Raw genomic sequence first — 19,309 nt, 5'->3', positions numbered from 1 at the left:
TGAATAAAGATTTCAACTGGAATATATCATTCATTGAGATCTAGGATATGTTAAGGTTCCCTTTAATAATTTTTTTTGAGGTGTGTGTGTGTGTGTGTGTGTGTGTATAAATAATAAAAAAAATATATTACACACAGACATACACCTCCAGATCTCAAAAAGAGAGCACAAAAAACTAATTTCTTTTATAACAGAAACTACATTACATTTATTTTTCATATATTACAGCTATCACATTGCAATGGTAATAACAACTTTTAAAAAACTTTTTAGTTTTAGTTTAGTGCAGAGCTCATTTACTACATTCGCCAAATAAGCCAGTGAAAATTATTTCTAAAAAATATAAAATATCCACACTGTACCCACATGCATCATTTCAAACATCCAGCCCAGAATTAGAAACAATGAATGCAAAATTAATAAATCAGTTTGCCAGGAGGTATAATGTAATTCAGCAGATTTTACAACTTCTGCAAAGCAAAAAGTCTTAAAATGTAATTCACTCCTTAACTATGACTTAATATAAAACGTAATAAAAAGGAATACATTTTCAACAATAATTAGTTAATCCACAACTGTAAAAGTGCCCAAAAACTATGAGAATGATATTTCTCATTCAGCAAAATTAGAATTCACTGTTAGCTGTAGTTGCATCCTCAAGAGAAAACACTTTTGTTTTTCATATCACCTTTTTTGTTGATTACTAAACTACAAATATCAGACTGCTGTTGCCTCACACTCAGTCACAGCCTTGATCATAAGCTCATCTGGTATTTCCTCTTTTTTTGCAAAGATCTTCTCCACTTCTTCCAGGGCTTCCAGGCAGGAGGTGTCATCAGGACAAGCTTCTGTGTGCTCTGAATTAGAACATGAAGTGACCACATGCTGTTCTCGCTCCACAGCTGAAGTAGAAGTCTGACTCAGTTCGATGTTACCCAGCTCATCCATCAGGAACTCTTGATCCTCCTCATCCTGCAGGGAGAGACACAAACTATTTACATGTGTTGTTATCCAATGAACTGTGTATATGAAACCTCTTTGCTGCAGAGAAGTGCTAGGCGACAAAAGGGTTCATATACTGCGTTGACAGTGGTAAATAAGTTTACTACTATTTTACAAAGATGCACAATGCCATAGACATTGCATCCATTCTAAACTACAGTAAACCATTTGAAGGTCAGTTTCTTAAATTGTAAACTTCCTCTGGTTCAATAGCATTATTTCATGACCTGTATAGCACACTACATATGGAGTCTGAAGTGATTTGATATTAAAGCAACACCAGGCAGTACTTTTACCTCAAAATGACAACTTCAAAATCATTGTGATGTGCCACTGACCTGTAATATTGAAAATAGAAACTGTGTGGTTGCTACTCCAGGCTCAGCACTGCAGAAACTGAACTATTGGACTTCAGGAAGCAGGCAAGAATCCTGCTTTTTTATTTTTTATTTTCAAGACAGTGCTGTTCAAGTGAATCCTGCAACACTGGGGGGGGGGGTTAAAAAGATATGCTGTGTCATTACTCAACTGACTGACCTCTTTCAGCATGTAGCTCATACAGACGTCTCGTGGTAGAGGGTAACCTGTGAGTAGTCACAACAGAAAAAAAAATGTTAACTCAATCAAAGATTATGTAAAGGATTTTGTCAAATGGTAATATGATGTCCTTACTAGAGGATCTGTAATTCTGTCTCCTGCATTCAGGATCATGACACCTCTGACACCACACCTCATCTTTTAAATCCACCACAATTCTGAAAAGAAAAAGTGGAAAATGTAAACTACAGAAAAAGACTAAAAATATGCAGCATACAGATGACTATACAATCCAAAGTGGAAGAATATTCATTATCATCAATGTCATAACTGCTGAGCAGACGAGTATTATGCTGGATAATGGGATTAATAACAATCAACTAAAAGTACTTACATGATGTTGTTGCTCTTGTGGTAACGTCCCACATTGTAACACCAGCGATACTTGGCAATGTCATACACCAGCAGCTGCTTCGATACAAAGTAGGTCCAGTGCCTAATGCCTTTTATTTAACCCAGAAACATTATTAGGACCACATTAAAAGCACAGTTCAGCTTCTGTACAGAAATTAATCTTCTGGTTATATCTAATGCTGACTGGTGCTACTGGATTAAATTTGATGGCAATTTTGTTTACACACTAGAAGTTGAAATGTCTAAAACATAAAGTAAAAATAAAGTAAAGAACATGGGTTTTAATTCTCCTGTGCTTACTTCCTTGAATGCCATCTTTGCACACCAGCTTCTGGACAAATTCATCTATGTCCTTGTGAGGGGAAGGTTGCTTTTCACCTGCATGCTCTATGGAAAAAAAGACTTTACATTTTCTTTTATATATTATCAAGTGTTTCAAAAGGGATAAAATGAGGCCTGCTGGATGGAAACATGTGTTTGATTAACTTGTGCAAGGCAGTGCTTATATTTTGTTTTTCAGACATACACCACAACCAGATTTGAGCCTAGTATCAGTACTAACAGCTCTTCACTCCCTATATAATGACGTACATAAGTCATTAGACTATGGGGTCTCCGTTTAAGAGGTACTGTGGCCCCCTATGGGACTGGCATGAGAATGCAGCCGTTTGCTAATCATCTGAACAGGGATGTTTTCAAAAACAGAGAGGAAAATCTCAACATGTATAGATTAAATTTCTATGACAAATTGTTGGGAGTGGCCTTTACACATACAAGAAATATTAGTGCTCTACTGTAATCTGCTTAGTTATAATAATACCTGAGCTCTGTGGGTCATTGTGCTGGGCTGAACGGTGAGATCCTGTCAGACTTTCTGCAGCCTCACAGACCAAAATCCTCTGACCAGTGAAACTGGGAAGAGAATACCACCTTCTGAATTCACAATATTTATTACACTTTGACTATGTCATGTGTGTAATAAAGATATCACGGCCAGGTAACAATTCTTTCCATCGTCAAAAAGTGTCCCAAAGTGACAATAGAATAACTCCTAATACAATAAACAATATTTAAACACAGAGTTGTAGAATTTTAGACATTCCTACCTGACATTAGTTATTAAGGAAGCCAGAAAGACACGTTCCTCTTCTGTGGTCTGCTTGTCAGACCTTGGGATGTAGGCGTTATCTTCAGCTACAGTGAAGGCAGCGTTCTTTCCCAGTTTGGATGACTTGTAGAGGCGGAAGTTGCGATTTTTAGTGTAAACACCTACAGTACAGAGCATACATTGTTGGTTAGAAATAAGCCTTTTCCGTTAATATATTAATTACTATTACTACAGTAAACTTACAGACATTACAACATATCACAAATATTTATGCAGCTGGCTGTCAGTAATAACTACTCCCCCCAGCATTACTCTGCCCCATATCCACCAGACACCAGTGACTGTGGACACTTGCATAAAAAAAAATATTCATTTATCTGAAGTTAAAAGGTTTTAAAGGTTAAAATAACCTTTACTTTCAGCTGCTCCCATGCAGGGTCGCCACAGTGGTCGATCAACCGTGATCCACACTGTTGATCTGGCACAGTTTTTTATGCCGGATGCCCTTCCTGACCAACCCTCGTTATTTATTCACCTACCAATGTGTTTTTTTTTTTTTTTTGGACAGTGGGAGGAAACACACACGGACACGGGGAGAACACACCAAACTCCTCACAGGCACCTAGAGCAGGTGCCTGGAGCTGTGTGACTGCGACACTACCTGCTGCGCCACCGTACTGTCCAGCTTTCAAAATTTAAATTACAGTTTTTGACTGATTTTCACTGTCCACATGAAGAAACACTAGGTACGATTTGTTATTTTAGCTCCTGGTCTCCCTACAGCTGCAGAGTGTAATTCATTTTCACAGCACTGTCCTGAAATCAATGGAAAAGTGTGGCGGAAGCAGGGCATGGTTACCTACCCCTCTCCAAATGTTACACAGTGCAGTTCCTGCAGTGCTGAGCCCAGCTTAGCAACAACAGAGGGTCTATTCTCCTTATTACGGTTCATTATTACCTAAAGTAAAGGCAAGACTAACATCCAGCTGAAAAAACATCTGCTTTGGAAGTTATCCTACCTAGATCCACAAAGAGATGGTTTTGGCCATCTTTAGATTTGACTATTAGAAAGCTCAGGTCTTTATCTTCTTTCTCTTCATGTTTTATTCTCTTTGACTGAGGCTCCTTGCTGGGATCAGCAGTGTCACCTGAAGTGCTTGCTGATGACTCTGATTCTGAGCTTTATTTGAAATAATAATAAAAAGAAAAAGAAAGAAAGTAAAAATTACAACACTATGATACTACCATAGAGTACAAATAAAATGTCAGTGGGAGGAAAAGACATGCTGAAATTAAGTGTACCAATAGGACTAATTAACCCTATTAATTATGCAATGCTAATAGAGACTAAGACCATGCTTATGTTAATAAATACAATGAATCTTGAATGAGCAATATTCAAACTAATCCAGCCAATCATATCAAAGTAAATAAGAGAGAATATGGACAGCCAATAATAAACAAGAATAAGCAAAAACATAGGAGGAGTTGTCTTACCCTTTGTGAAGACTTTTCAGGGCACGTTCAAGGATGGTATGGATAAATCTACCTAGCCGCAACATCCCAAACACCTTCATTACTTAATGGCAAATTACAGCTTTGATACAAAATTCACGTTAACTACTCACATTCATAATAACAGCAGTTCCTAATAACAATAGTCTAAGAGTCTAAAGCGACCATGTTTCAACACTTGTATAAAATCTTTCCTGAAGATTATTTGTCTTTTGGACATATAGAGATTCATTATTAAATTTCTCTTTTTAAGTAACCTTCCTTACTGATGCAATTATGAATGATAAAAAGAGTACATGCAGAGTGTGTGTTCTTCAGTATCTGACACTCACCGACATGGATGTTGTCTTTAAAAACTGAATTGGGGAGAAGGAAGATGAGATGCCGGCTGAACTTCTCAGCAGTGCTGGAGTCTAGATTCAGAACATCATTTCTGGAACACTGTAGACCATACACCTCCTCCAGCTTCTCACACACATACTGTTTTTAAAAGATTAAAAGAAAAATGAAATATACAAATAAGAAGAAAATCATTTATTTCATTAAATATAGAATCTAGTTCAAGTTCAACTGTGAATGAAAGGTTTTTGGAAAAGAAATAAAAACAGGAAAATACTCCATCTGTTTGCTGCTCTCAGGGCAGTGACGCTGCTGTCTAGCATGATTATGGGGAAGAAAGAGGTTTTTTCCTTTAGGAGTGTGAGAATGTAGTATATAATACTCACTATTTCTCTCTTAAAAATAGTAATTTAAAAAAAAAATTAAATAAAAAAAAAACAATTTCTTCGTCACAGTCTTGCAAGATATTGATGAGAAATGTACAAAATTATTATCAGAATATGTTTCCTTCCCACTGAGCAGCCTCTCTGGTCACAGTGAGAGCAGTGGAATAAAGTAAATGTATTTACTAAAGAGGAGTCAACTCCCAAAGCAAACTTTGAGTGTCTGTTGGATCAAATGCTGGATAATGATTCAGAGAGTCCATTTTTAAATGTAACATAACTTGTAAACTAGTGTTTATGAATAGTAAGATATTGTTGGGATATTTCCCAGACAGGGACTAAGCCTAGTCCTGGCATCTATCCTCTACCTTTTAATGGAAAAAGTACAATTCCTATTTTCAATGAAAAATCACAATTCAAAGTGTTGTGTAGTCCAGGACTGGCCTTAATCCTTGGGTGGGAAACCACTCCTGTAAATCTAAAATAGTAAATCCTTTAAAAATATATGACTAAAATCAATGAATTCATTCATTCATTGTTTGTAACTACTTCAGGGTCACGGTGGGTTCGGAGTCTACCCAGAATCAGTGGGCGCAAGGTGGGAATTTACCCTGGAGGGGTGTGACAGACATTTATAACATTAAATATTTTGGGTCTGAGCATGGGCAGAGCCGCAAAGTAGTTCAACAAGATAGCACAACTCATCAGAGCAACGGTTTTACGCACACATAAACCAAAAGGAACGGTATGTAGTGGAGTAAAAAGTAAGATATTTGACTTTGAAATGTAGTAGAATTAAAGTAAAAATCACCCAAAATAGAAACAGATACATTAAAAAAAACTACTTAAGTACACTAACGAATTACATCTTTACTGTCCACCACTGGTGTTTATGTTTTTACCTGAATCAGTAAGGCCACCATCTCTTTGCCGTCCAGATGTGCATTACAGGGTTTATGAAATTCCAAGTCAAAATACAGTTTGCAGACGGCACCCTCTGGGATCACCTCATAGCAGTGCATCAGTGATTGTCTATGAGAACTAGGAAGATAACACCAGTTGAACATATTTTATACTGTGTGTGAACACAGCCTGTATAATATTCATAAAGAAGAACAAAAAAATTGAATGTTAAGGTCATCATGCTCAGTGCCAATTGTCAGGTAGAGCTGGTATACATGAGGTTATAACAAATATAAACACAAGCCAGAACACTGATATTAAAATTAAGTGCTTAGATGCCTAAGACTTTGCACAGTGCTGTATGTTAATGCAAAGTACTGGCAGAGTTAAGTAACATTTCCATCAACATGTAGTGCATACAAACAATTAGACACCTGTAGTAGTGCCAGAGTTCACTGTAGCTGGTCACTAAGAAAATCCTCTGTCCTGCATTTGCTCCCTCTTTCTCTAGAGAAAATACATGCACATCCTGAAAGAGACACAAGCAGAAATTTAACCATATTAGGAAAAGGTTTGTGGCTGGTGTAATAGATAAAACCTCTGTCTTCCACACTGCAGACTCAAATCCCAGCTCAAGCAGGAGCATGACGCTAACTTGATAAGATACCTGCTCCTCTCACACAATAACATTTAAAATTCATGAACATTTGCCAACTGCCATAAAACAACTCAAAATTAAACCAAAAAGATTATGATAATTTTGTCTAAAGTTATTATTATTTTACTTCTTTGCAGTGTTGGCTGAAAGCAAAGGCTGAGCTCTGGCGGGGAAAGATTCTCCAGACAGAGGAGGATTGCCATGGACGGGATAGACGAGGTTTATACTGGCAGGAAATGGGAGAAGCTTGAAAGGACTGAGCCCTCTGCTCCACCAGCTTAAGTCTCTCCTGCCACATTCTCTTGGTCATTCTGACTGTGCTGTTTGGGCTTGGAGTCCAAGTTGAGTGTCGCCTGTCAAAACACAAAGAAGGGGTGGGAAAAAAAAAACATTTATTGCCATTTATTTAAAGTTAAATAGCCCTGGTATATACAAGGTATGAAATGCTTATGTTCCGTTTGAAGGAATAAACATAACTAGGTTAGTCCTTGTCTATGAAAGCTTTGATTTTCAATAGTTGATTTTCTGTATTTAAAAGCTCTTTAACTCTTCAGTAAAAAACGTAGAAGATTTTATTATTTTCATTGTCAATGTGTGTAAAATTATGCTATGTAAAATAAAAGTTTTGTTATTGTAATGTAACGCTTACGTTTCTTAACCTTTCACAAGACTTCCTGTGGCTACTATCCTACTATCACAGTCTTTAGTTCTTTGATTTATGTATAGCTTCACAACAATGTGCCCTGTAATAATTAATGCTAGTTTTATTAAAGAAATTGATCGTTATACCCCCCCCCCCCCCCCCCAATATATGATTATGCATTTTGTTGGTGTATGTTTGCTAATTACATGAGCTATATGAGAAAACATCATTTATCTATATATCATTTAGCTATATTTTTTTTAAAAATGTTATAAATACATGTTCAAAGCTTTCTTAATACATATCACAACATTTGTACTATGCACAAGTAGTTTTATATTTAAACAAGTGATGATAAACGATATCGTATAGCAATATTAGATGACTAATGCCTTTTGTAATTGTTTGTAAATGTTGACAATATCCACAAAATGCTCAGAAGTGTATGGTTTATCACTATAACATCTATTACATTCTAATACGACTTATACATTTTATAAAACATTTACCAACTGTTAATATTACTGTTTTAGCAACAAAGTTTATTAACTCGGCTGTGCAAAAATTTTTATTTAAATCTTTTAAAACCTATAATGAAGTATTTATGTAAGACATTTATCCTACATTTCCTTTACAATTTAGCTATTCATATTTTTTAAAATTTTATTATTATTATTATTATTCTGCTCTGTGGGCTCATCTACTTAGACTGGTCTCAGTTTAGAGATTCATCCGTTTATTTTTCACCCAAATGACCCACAAAGAGAGAGAAAACGTATAAGCTCTTGTGTTTAAAAGAAAAAAAAATTAAGTATTCCCACCGTCGTTGTAGAAGACACATATAATAAAATACAGTACTTTATTAAATGGTAAACTAGAGTATTTTGGGGAAAAGTTAGTTACTTTAAGTGCAGCTTTTTTTACTGTGACGTTACGGTACTCACCTCTGCACCCAATAAGGAACTTTTATTAAGCAACTGCACTGTTACGTCTCTTCCGATAAAGTTAAGTAAGAAGATAAACGCTTTGTTCGTTAACGTTAATATAAGCTTAACTCCAAGCAAAATAACAAAAAAACAAAACATCGGTAAAAAAAAATTATTAAAAACCTAGTCTACTTCCCTTTAGTCACACGAAGGTTCGCATTTTGATGCCTCTTTTTTAATCAATTCATTCACAAACTAATATGTTTCAACTGTGATGAATAAAATCACCAAAGACAGCTCTGTGTTGATATTCGCGGGCTGAAATGCATGTCGGGAAATAGTCAGCTGGGCCGGGCTCCGTTAGTGTTCCGTTTATCGAGGTTAGGATCCCTATATCTAGTGTACACTAGTAAAAACACTAGTGTTAAACTGTAAATCATACAGTACCCAGCGTATTCTAAATGTATGATTAATAATACTGCGAAATAATTAAATATGACTATATATAAGGAAATTAATTCAAAAGAAGACTTGCAGTCAAGGCTGTTTATTTTATTTTATTCATTTATTTTTTTAATGATGTGGCGTGATACAGGGAAGGGAAGGGACCGACAGAAGAATTTGTTTACCTTTTTAGATTTGAATTGTAGTTATTTTTTAAAAGAGCTCAAAAAAAGCAAAGCTAAAATAGTTGTTTTTTGGGACCTGTGGACTACAGCATTGCAATGGCTTTATTTAAAAAAGAAAAAAAGAAAAAAAATCATATGAGTTATGATTTACTCGGTGTAAAATATTTTATTTGGGATCTTTATTTGCGAAAGAAATAAAATATTAAATCCGGCTCAATAAATAGACGTATTCCCTAGAAAGAGATACATTTAATTAAATTAATTATTTTTTATGTATTTCAAACGAATGGGCCTTTTTAAATTTTCGCATGGGACTCTTTAGCGTGGCTGTAGAGGTTTTATAGCATTTGTTTTTAAAGTTTTAGATTTAAAGTCAATATGCACTATGTCTGTGCCCTGGTTTGAGTGGGAATGTGCGGTTTGGAACAGAGCCGCGCGGCGGAATTGGCGCCTTGGTTTAAGTGAAGATGGAGCTGCTGAGTGCGCTGCAACAACTAAAATTAAACAGTGTGTCTAAAGGTAATTATTTGTATTTAATACAGAAAGGACATGGAAATCGCTGTTGTAAGAGCATTTCGCTGCTAATAGGAAAAATAACACGAATGAAGGGATCTACAAAATCTGGTGCTAAAGCTAATCTCGTAAACTCAAAATATTAACGCAACGTCAAAGTAAATTTCCCAGTCTCTACGTAAATATTATTCGATCATTTCTGGAGGTACGGCTTAACGTCTTCACTTTTATTCTGAGATTTTTTTGTTTGTTTGTTTTACAGATATATATTAACCAATTAAAGAGGAATTTTACATGTTTTAAGCCAATTTATCGTTGAGCTACAGTGAGGGTGTTCTAAGCCTCTGCTGGTGTGGTCTAAAAACTCCCAGCCTTTGCATTCTGTTCTCCGGACTGTTTCAACTCAATTCAGTGATTTGGAGGATCGTTTGTGATATAGAACTAATCATCCATCGTCACCAAACATACCTTAAGTTAATGACAACACACACCACCTAAAACAGCACCACCACGTCAATGTCATTTCAGCGCTGAGAAGGATCCACCACTCAAATTACACCGGTCCTGTGGAGGTCCTGGCCGTTGAATAATACAGTGAAAAGAAGCAAACGATGTATGGAGAGCAACAGCACTCCATACAGGACTACAGTCTGTAATTGTAGAATTACAAAACGGTCTTAGGTTATTTAGGTGGTTTTCCTTGCTTCTAAGTTTTTCCATGTTTTCTCGGTATATCTGAAAGTGAAACTGTTACTTGCATGTCTTCTCTTCAGCTTGGGTGGACACAGTCTGGGACTGTGAGTTCACTGACATTGAGCACCTGGACCCTGCCATTGAAGATGAGATAAAAGAAGATGCTGAGATTTTTAAGAATGTTTATAAGCAGTTACTGCCTTTCTCCAATGATGATGACAACCCTCAGGTAAGCTGGATTACTAGAAAGATCCATGTTTACAATTTAAAATATATGCACTAATATTTTACCAGGTTACTCTCCTTTTATGGAGACCCTGTGGCTTTTTAGCAGCCACAGGTTTTATAAACCTGTTATGATTAAATAGACAACTAATTTCAAACCTGTCATTGCTATTGCTAAGGTAAAGTAAATGGTATTTTAAACTTAAAATAACAGCTTTAAAATCATTGTGAATATCCACTGACTTTCAATAGGGAGAATAAGGCCTCTGTTCTCTATGCTTCCAATATGTTCTTTATACTGGCTGTTTCTCTACACTGAAAGGTCAAATAGAGGGTTTAAATAATGTATGCATTATCATTGCATCCTTTATTTGCATATTGCACAGCTTCCCAAATGTATTTTTAAAAGTTGTACCTCACCTAACCATGTGAATCAGTTCAGGTCAGAGGGAGATTTTACAATATAAGATGTATGATTCTTGCCTGTGTTTGCTTAATGCTCTTTTCTTGTGCTACAGAGTGTCTGGACAGTTTTGGGAGAGAATGAGTTATCAGTGAAGTCGCTGGTGGCCGTTTTGGCCTGCTTTGTCCTCGGAGCAAAAGCCAAATCTCCAAGTGTAGAGCAGAGGCACTACAGTCTTCAAGCAGCCTCCCTTTATCTGCTGCTGCTCAAAATCCCAGGTCAGTCACTGGAGTAACTCCACATCCAGTCTGAGAAGCAAATAACCAAAGTATATCTTTTTAAAAGTAAAATGCAGTTAAACAGTTAAGGCCTAATGACATGACATGAAACATACAGTTTTATTCTAAGTTGTGTTGATTCTGACAACCTTTCTGGTTAATTCAGATAACAAACGAGATCCTGATCTGCTGGGGGCAGCCATAGACTTGAGGCTAGAGAAGTGAGCTTAAGGCCATAGGGTCACCTGTGCAATTCCTGGGACCAGCAAGAGAAAAATTAATTCATGGTTGAAGTGCCCTTGAGTAAGGCACCTAACACCCCCCACCCCCCACCCCCAACTGCTCCCTGGGCAGAAGGGTGGTTGGCAGCCCCTGTTCCGGTTGTATATATGTGTGTGTGTGTGTTTACTCCCCCAAGTGTTTGTGAAGAATTGCTCAGTAGTGTATGTTTGTGTGTTCACTACCACGGAGGAGTCAAATGCAGACAAGAAATTTCCCTAAGGGGATCAATAAAGGTGTTCCTTGTTTCTTCTTTTTTCTTTTTCTTCTTTCTTTTCTACTTCACAGTTTGCCCAAAAAGCACTTTGTGGCATATTTTCTGTTATGTGTTATCTCCTGTAATATTTTGACAAGTTTAGGGACTAGATAAAAACTATAATTGTTGTCTTTATTAGGTGTTCAAGTAAGTTTTGGAGATTTTGTTTAATGTATAATTTTAATTCAAAGTTCAAACATTCTGCTATTTTGGCTGTTCTTGCCTAGTATTAGAAATTACAGTTGTACATTTCATTAAATAAATATTAATACCCTTCATTCATTAACACTACCATCGAAATCACCATCTTTACATTGTCTAAATTAAAACTCACATCTACTTTTAGGTACAATGTTAACCCCAGAACAGAGCAGATTGATGCACATGCGTTGCAGCTCTGTATCCTTCATGGAACTAATAATGAATGCAGTGACAAATTTTCTTACTTGACATTTTTTAGGTTATTTTCTGTTGCATATGAAGGCAATTGTGGTTCTCTGCAACAGTCAAGCAGGAGAATGTTTAACTTTTGAATTAACCTAATAGTATCACTTTTCAGCCCCTCAGTCCATTCATTGTCAACAATCAATTTTTGTATAATAGGAGATTTAATTTTAAAACAGATTCAAATTTATGGACAATTGTAGAAATCCTTTTTACATTACAGTGATGGGTCAAAAGTTTTTTTATTTTTTTTTTTTTTGGTCTCTTTTTTAGGTAGTGTCGCTAACAAAGTGTTTCACCAGATTCTTTTTGACGCATGCTTGGAGGTGATACTAAAGTGCTGGCCCCAGAGCACTGGGAAGAAGCGCAAGAAAGATTCTCTGAAGAGCTCTCAGGGTGACCCAAGGACTGGTAAACGGTCCAAACCACCAAAGAAAACTTCTGAGGAGGTCTGGAGCTTTACTTTTTTTTTTGTCTTTGTATATAGCCAATCAAATCTGGGTTCGTTTTACTAGATGTGGTTTTGTAAAGTAATTTATTTTATTCTTTTGGCTGGTCCATGCAAGATAATTTCCCTTTAAAAGTAAACCCCCCTCCCTCCAGATGGAAATTGATGAGGAAGTAGAGGAAGATGAGGAAGAGGAGGTATATTTCTCAGCTGAGAATCTGCTGAGAATACGGGAGGATGTGGTGGCTCTGGTGAGAATGCTGCTCAGGCTCCTGGAGAAGTTTTCACTGAGGGACAAACCACAAAGTGCTGAATACTGCATACGGGTCAGTACCTATCCACTGTGGTAAAGATGGTGATGATGATGACTAGGGTGATACAGCAGTTTACATTTAGATTCCATTTTAAGTTTAATCATCCACTCCTGTCAAATTTATGAAGAACATAATATATTTAACAGAGCTGTCTTGTGTGACAGTAGGTAATATTTGACAGATGCCAAATTTTGAAACGGACTCTTATCTCCTCTCATTTATGTTGACATTTTAAAGTGACTTTCAGCCTGGACTGCTTATTGAATGATTCACTATACAGAAGAGCTAATAGAGTGAGATTGTCTATAAACAGCAGTGACAAAACTGTTTGTAAAACTCTAATAATCTTGTCTGAGATTGATTTTCCAATTTTATTTATGTTCTCTTTACTTGCAGATATTCACGGAACTCACCAACTTTGAGCCAGTTGTTGGAGAGCTGTCATTTGCTGAGAAACGGTAAGTGACGCTCACTATGTCCTCCAGTCAGTGTAAATTCTACTTTTCCACTTTGCCACTGAAAAAAATCTTAATTTTCTGTCTACTCAGAGATATTGACAAATTGGATAGTCTCCCAGAACTAGCCTATCGTGGCCTTTGGCTGCTGTGCTCCTCCAGTCACGGTGAAGGAAATGAGGTGGGCAGAATGTGCTCTTGTTATATATATTTTAGGTAATAGTAGAAGCAGAAACTTAATGGGAAGGATTTTTGTCTGCCAAAGTAGACTCTGTCTGATTGGCAGAAAAGGTTGTATAGTGTAATCCCAGCTTAAGAAATATACATTATATGGAAAGGAACTATTGGGTCACACTCCCTAATCATTAAATTTTAGTGTTTCATTCATTTTAACGTGTCTAAAATCAGGCATCTAGCCATTGGTGAAAGAATGGTTCGTACTCTCACTGAATTTGAGCATGGCACACTAATACTCAACTCAACGCAACTTTATTTATAGAGCACTTTAAAAAACACCAACAGCTAAAACAAAGTGCTGTACAAAAGATCTTTATAAAACAAAATAAAATAAAATAACCAATAAGGAAAAATAAATAACTTAAATAAAAACAAAAACTAATAAAACAAAACAAAAGTATCATGCTGGCTTGAAAGCCAATGAATAAAAATGGGTTTTAAGATAAGTTTTAAAAATCAAAAGTGAAGAAGCCTGCCTAATCTGTAATGGTAGGCTATTCCACAGTTTTGTCGCAGCAATTGAAAAGGCTCCATCTCCTCTGAGCTTACGTTTTGACCTCGGCACCTCCAGGAGCAGCTGATCAGCTGACCTGAGGCACCGAGCAGAGACGTGGCGATGTTGCAGCTCAGTGAGGTAAGGTGTGGCGAGTCCATTTAAAGATTTAAAAACAAATAAGAAAATCTTAAAGTGTACTCTAAAATGCACAGGCAACCAGTGGAGAGAGGCCAGAATGGGAGTCTTACACGAGCCTGTTAAAAGTCAGGCAGCAGTATTTTGTTCCAATTGGAGAGGTCTGAGGGAGGACTGGCTGACTCCAAAATACAGTGCATTGCAGTAATCCAGCCGGGATATGATGAAGGCATGGATTACTGTTTGAAAGTGCTCATGTGTGAGAAATGGCTTCACCTTTGCCAGCTGCCCCCAAATTTAAGATAGTTGGCTTCACATACAAAGTCAAGGGGCCCAAATCAACTGGAGGGGCTTCACAGGGCCCACTGGGACCAAACACCATCACTTATGTTTTGTTTTCATTAAAATGTAAAAAATTTAAAGCCATCCAGTCTTTAATGTCATTGGGACATAACAACAGTGGTTTAATCGAGAAAGCATCTTTCTTTTTTAAAGGGACATATATCTGGCTGTCGTCAGCGTAACAGTGGAATGCAATGCCATGTTTTCTCAAGATAGAGCCCAATGGGAGCAGATAAAGTGAGAAAAGGAGGAGTCCTAAGATTGAGCCCTGTGGAACTCCATATGATAGGGGAGCTGAGGAGTATTCTAAGCCAGCAAAACTCACACACAAAGTTCTGTCCATCAGATAGGACCTAAACCATTCCAAAGCACTACCACAAATGCCAACTAGATGCTGCAAGTGGGAAACTAAAATGTTATGATCCACTGTGTCAAAAGCAGCAGTTAGATCCAGCAGGACAAGAATTGCATGGTCCCCAGAATGATTGGCCAGGAGAATATCATTGAACACCCTGAGCAACGCTGACTCTGTACTGGCTTGCTCACTTGAGGGTTTTACATTTGTTTTTACATTTCATGTCTAATCTTTGTCTTACTGGAATTCTGTGAAGCTGCTTTGTGACAACATCAGTTGTGAAAAGCGCTATATAAATAAATTTGATTTGATTTGATTTGATTACTATACAAGGTTTTAAAACCAGACTGAAAAACCTCCAGAATATTATGCTCATCCAAAAATAATTTCAGTTGAGCATAAACAACTTTCTTTCAAAAGATCTTTTAAATAAAAGGCCGTTTGGAAATGGATACAATACAGTATGGTCGAGGCCAGGTTTCTTGAGCAAGTGTTGTACTACAGCATGTTTAAAACTCACAGGAACAACACCAGAAGACAGGCTGTTGTTAATAATGGCCAGAACCTGCTGCCCTATACTATGAAAAATCTCTTTTAGAAAGTGAGGAGGCAAAACATCACAAGGAGAACCTGAGGGCTTTAAATGGCCCACCACATCCTCCAAGTGCGACAGACTCATCGGCTCAAACCTATCAAATACAGCCAAGTAAGAGGCAGAGTCAGAGGGGTCAACAGCAGGAGCTGTGATAAGAGCTCTTGCAGTAACAATCTTATCAATAAAAAAGTGCAGAAAGTCATTACACATGTCAGGAGATGCTTCCAAACAGACAGGCTGAGGGGCCTTAAGAACAGAATCAATGGTTTTAAATAACACATGTGGCTTATGACAATTTGCCATAATAATATTTGACAAGTGTTCTCTCTTAACCTCTTTGATAGTGCTCTGGTAAGAACGCCAGCAGTCTTTTAACATTTGAAATGAAACCTGCAGCTTATCCTTTTTCCATCGGCGTTCAGCTCTGCGACACTTCTGCTTTGCTGCACGCGCTCGGTCATTGAACCAGGGCTCAGGTTTAACTTTGGGCTGTTTAGTTCTTAATGGAGCCACTGAGTCCAGTATGGTTTGGCAGGAGGAGTGAAACAAGGAGCTGAGCTCCTCCGTATTAACAGAGGCTGAGTCAGGAGGAGAACAAAGCTGGTCGAAAGCGCAGGTGAACTGACCGGCAGTGAAAGAGTTAAAACTCTGACCAAGCCGAGCAGGAGCGCAAGGTTTAAAAGCAGCACAGGATAAAACAACATCAAATAAAACAGGCATGTGATCAGAAAACCCACTATCATGAATCTCTAAATTGAACACAGACAACCCATAAGACAGAACAAGGTCTAAGGTATGTCCATGTTCATGTCTGGGCCCGGACACATACTGCACTAAATTAAAAGAGTCAATGATGTTTACAAAGTCACCAGCGGTTTATCTGGACAGCAGACGTGAATGTTAAAATCCCCGACGATAAGGATGCGATCATAGTTCAGCATATGTCCCGCCAAAAAATCAGAAAAGTCATTTATGAAATTCTTATTGTATTTAGGGGGTCGATAGATGACAGCACACAGCACCGGGTCAGAGCGGCCCACCTCAAATAAAGTGACTTCAAACCTGGAAAATGAGGGTGATACAGTGCGCTGTTTACATTTAAAATTATTTTTAAATCCTCGGCCTGACGTCCGCAGGGTATTAAAATAACCACAGCCAGCCGGCAGAAGTTCGACGAGATCACTGTACTCACCAGCACCAATCCAAGTCTCTGTCACAAAAAGAAAATCCAGGCTTTGGGAAGAGAAGAAGTTCCTCAGGATAAAAGTTTTATTTGCCAGTGATCTGGCGTTCACAAGGCCGATCCTGGCAGGAGCTGAGGCCCGTGCTTTATTCAAATTAGGAGCACGAAGCGGCATCCTCAGGTTGTGGGGATTCACCCCACGCTCGCGGAGCCGGGAAAAGCAGGGGCGGTGGGGACGGGATCCCTCATCCAGGCTGATGACAGGTAACAGGGAGATGCCGATGGGCTCCAGGAAACGCCAGGACACAACGAATGGGGGGGATAATCCATGTCGTGGCTGGGGACTGGATGACGATTGTGAGAGGCAGACCTTTAGTTTCACTAGCCGACCGCCACGTTTACCACGGCGGCCACTTTTTTGTTTGGGCCGAGGCCCGGCGCAAGTGATTCGGAATACCCGATAGGTGCGGGGGCAGAGGATTCTGTCCACTGTGATTAAAAACACCTACATCACAGATATTATATCTGAGATCCAGTAGAAATGGGCGATCATACACCAGTAGAGACTTCACATGTGAAGTGCCAAAGCTTAGCAACACCAACAACACAAGGCAAAGTGAGAGCAGCAGACGGCCAGCCACACACACCGGCGCCATCTTGACACAAATCACCCCACTCCAATAGGATGCCACCTTTGCAAAAAGTCAGTTCTTTAAACTTCTTTGCTCCAAGATATTTCGTGATTCACTCTAGTATTACAAAAAGTGTTGAAAAGTGGAAGCATTTAGAAACCACAGCAACTCAGCCACAAAGTGGCAGACAACATAATTTTACAGAGAGGTGTAGCAGAGGGCTGAAGTGCGTAAATGTCGCCAATGTCTTGCTGACTTAATAACTGCAGAGTTATTCCAGCTGTTCCTGTGAAGAAAAACCTTAATGCCTCAGCATACCAAGACATTTTGGACAATGTTATGCTTCCAACTTTGTAGGAACACGTTTGGGAAGGCCCTTTACTGTTTTCCTCCATGACTTTGCCCCAGTGCACAAAACAAGGTTAATAAAGGCATGGTTGGGTGAGTTTGATTTGGACTGGCCTGCATAGAGCCCTGACCTCAACATCATCAAACGCAAATGAAATGAATTCGAACAGAGAGTCCTTCTCATCAAACGATGATTTACCTCACAAATGTGGTAAACTCTGTGGCATGAATGAGCCAAAAAAATCCCACACAGTCCAAATTCTGGTAGAAAGTATTCCCAGAAGAGTGGAAGCTGTGTTTGAGTATTGCTGCAAAGGAGGGGCCAATATGTCATAAAAGTGATGTCATAACGCTCTTGTAGATGTTATGTGTGGGTGTCCCAATAATTTGGCCAAATAATGTATAAGCAGTGATTCCATAAAATCCATCTTGCAGTGAATATAGCAGTACCAGAGGTTTGCGCATAATGGGGACCACAACCTGCTGCATTGAATTGCTTGTCCTTTGAGGAATGGATAGAGAAAGGAGGCAAAAACTTTCTCTATACCATATACTGTAGGTTTAGTGATTAGGTAATTTCTCATGTTGTTAATGCATCTTTTCACAGAGCAAAGAGTGTTGACACTTTTTCCAGGAAAACATATTACGCTAATGGCATTTACAGCACAATGTAGAATGTTGTTTTCCTTTAGTTAAGTCCATGTTTCAAACAATTGATTTCGTGATTTTCGCTTTTTCCCCTTAACATTAGAATGAGTATCCTAACTAAACAATAAACAATAATTGCAATTAATTATAATAATTTAATTTATTAGTTTAATTTACTTAGCCTATAAGGGTTAGTGTGTCTAACCAGGGAGCAGCGCTAAAGGATTATTGTGTACAGTATAATGCTGTTTCAGACTGTTATGTGGTGCTTTTCAGTGTCGCCGTCGTGTTTTCCACCGGCTGCTGTATGTGATTCTGATGATGAGGAAAGAGGACAGAGCCAAGCCATGTCTGTTAGCACCTTCACAATCTGTATATAAAGCCAGAGATCAGGCTGTTCTCTTTATCAGGTGAGCCTTTTTTTTTCTCCTTTTTTTAAAATTTTTTTTCTCACAAAATGTATTTATTTAATTTATATTGACTTTTTTCAGATTTACACTTAACTCCTTTAAAAAATATTTTTATTTCTCTGAATTTTTTTAATTATAGTCCACAACTTTGATTGTAATGGCACAGGCCATGTGTGCTTAGTTGTTTTATATTGATCGAATTCCTCTACAGGCAGCTCACCAGCTGTGTGTTATTGAGTAAATTTAATTTTCTCTTAACTTAAAACTTTGTTTAGACAGCACTGTCTCTTATTCATTTTAAAATGTTCCCTTTTCCGAATATGCCTGCCCAGAAAACTAGAAAACTCTTTTTGTATTTTACAGTCATGTTGTGGAAGAGCAAAGAGAAGCCACATTGCCACTCCTCAGGATCCTTTTACAACACATCTGCCACCAGGTACATTAGAAAAGATGCTTTGTCACTTTTTAATCATCAAATAAGGTTTATGTAGACATTACTTGAACAAGGACATGTGACTAGAAGCTGGGAGAGGAGACTGCAATTAAATTTGAGCAGCTAAATC

The 19,309-nt window shown here is 37.9% G+C and overlaps 2 protein-coding genes across 3 annotated transcripts in view; one reads left to right on the top strand and one right to left on the bottom strand.

Moving 5' to 3' along the window:
* Positions 1-207: 207 nt before the first annotated feature.
* Positions 208-8,739, bottom strand: primpol (primase and polymerase (DNA-directed)). Its single transcript, XM_066660634.1, has 14 exons — positions 8,447-8,739; positions 6,987-7,212; positions 6,636-6,730; positions 6,201-6,339; positions 4,909-5,056; positions 4,559-4,610; positions 4,081-4,241; positions 3,060-3,222; positions 2,774-2,865; positions 2,254-2,340; positions 1,934-2,042; positions 1,675-1,757; positions 1,540-1,586; positions 208-972 (listed from the first exon to the last, which is right to left on the bottom strand). Exons 2-14 carry the CDS (start codon positions 7,167-7,169, stop codon positions 718-720), a joined length of 1,614 nt encoding a protein of 537 aa, XP_066516731.1. The 5' UTR covers positions 7,170-7,212; positions 8,447-8,739; the 3' UTR covers positions 208-717.
* A 697-nt stretch (positions 8,740-9,436) lies between these two features.
* Positions 9,437-19,309, top strand: part of ncapd3 (non-SMC condensin II complex, subunit D3) — a 31,576-nt gene continuing 21,703 nt past the window's right edge. For both annotated transcript variants that reach the window (XM_066659937.1, XM_066659936.1), the window contains exons 1-9: positions 9,437-9,576; positions 10,344-10,492; positions 11,007-11,169; positions 12,422-12,597; positions 12,752-12,922; positions 13,307-13,368; positions 13,459-13,546; positions 18,613-18,746; positions 19,110-19,182. In XM_066659937.1, coding sequence (XP_066516034.1) covers positions 9,525-9,576; positions 10,344-10,492; positions 11,007-11,169; positions 12,422-12,597; positions 12,752-12,922; positions 13,307-13,368; positions 13,459-13,546; positions 18,613-18,746; positions 19,110-19,182 — 1,068 coding nt within the window. In that variant the 5' untranslated portion in view covers positions 9,437-9,524. The remainder of the gene's footprint in view (positions 9,577-10,343; positions 10,493-11,006; positions 11,170-12,421; positions 12,598-12,751; positions 12,923-13,306; positions 13,369-13,458; positions 13,547-18,612; positions 18,747-19,109; positions 19,183-19,309) is intronic.

This window comes from Hoplias malabaricus, chromosome 2, assembly GCF_029633855.1.
Source record: "Hoplias malabaricus isolate fHopMal1 chromosome 2, fHopMal1.hap1, whole genome shotgun sequence".
NCBI lineage: Eukaryota > Metazoa > Chordata > Actinopteri > Characiformes > Erythrinidae > Hoplias > Hoplias malabaricus.
The sequence above is the reverse complement of the archived record's forward strand: the minus strand, read 5'-3'. Positions and strand labels throughout refer to the sequence as shown.

Bases quoted from the DNA above. Each gene is read 5' to 3' on its own strand.
- primpol (XM_066660634.1), bottom strand. From the start codon at position 7,169: ATGACCAAGAGAATGTGGCAGGAGAGACTTAAGCTGGTGGAGCAGAGG. The intron at 4,611-4,908 runs GTGAGTGTCAGA...TGTTGCGGCTAG, and splicing joins TAAAGACAACATCCATGTCG to GTAGATTTATCCATACCATC. The intron at 4,242-4,558 runs GTAAGACAACTC...TTTCAAATAAAG, and splicing joins CTGAAAAGTCTTCACAAAGG to CTCAGAATCAGAGTCATCAG.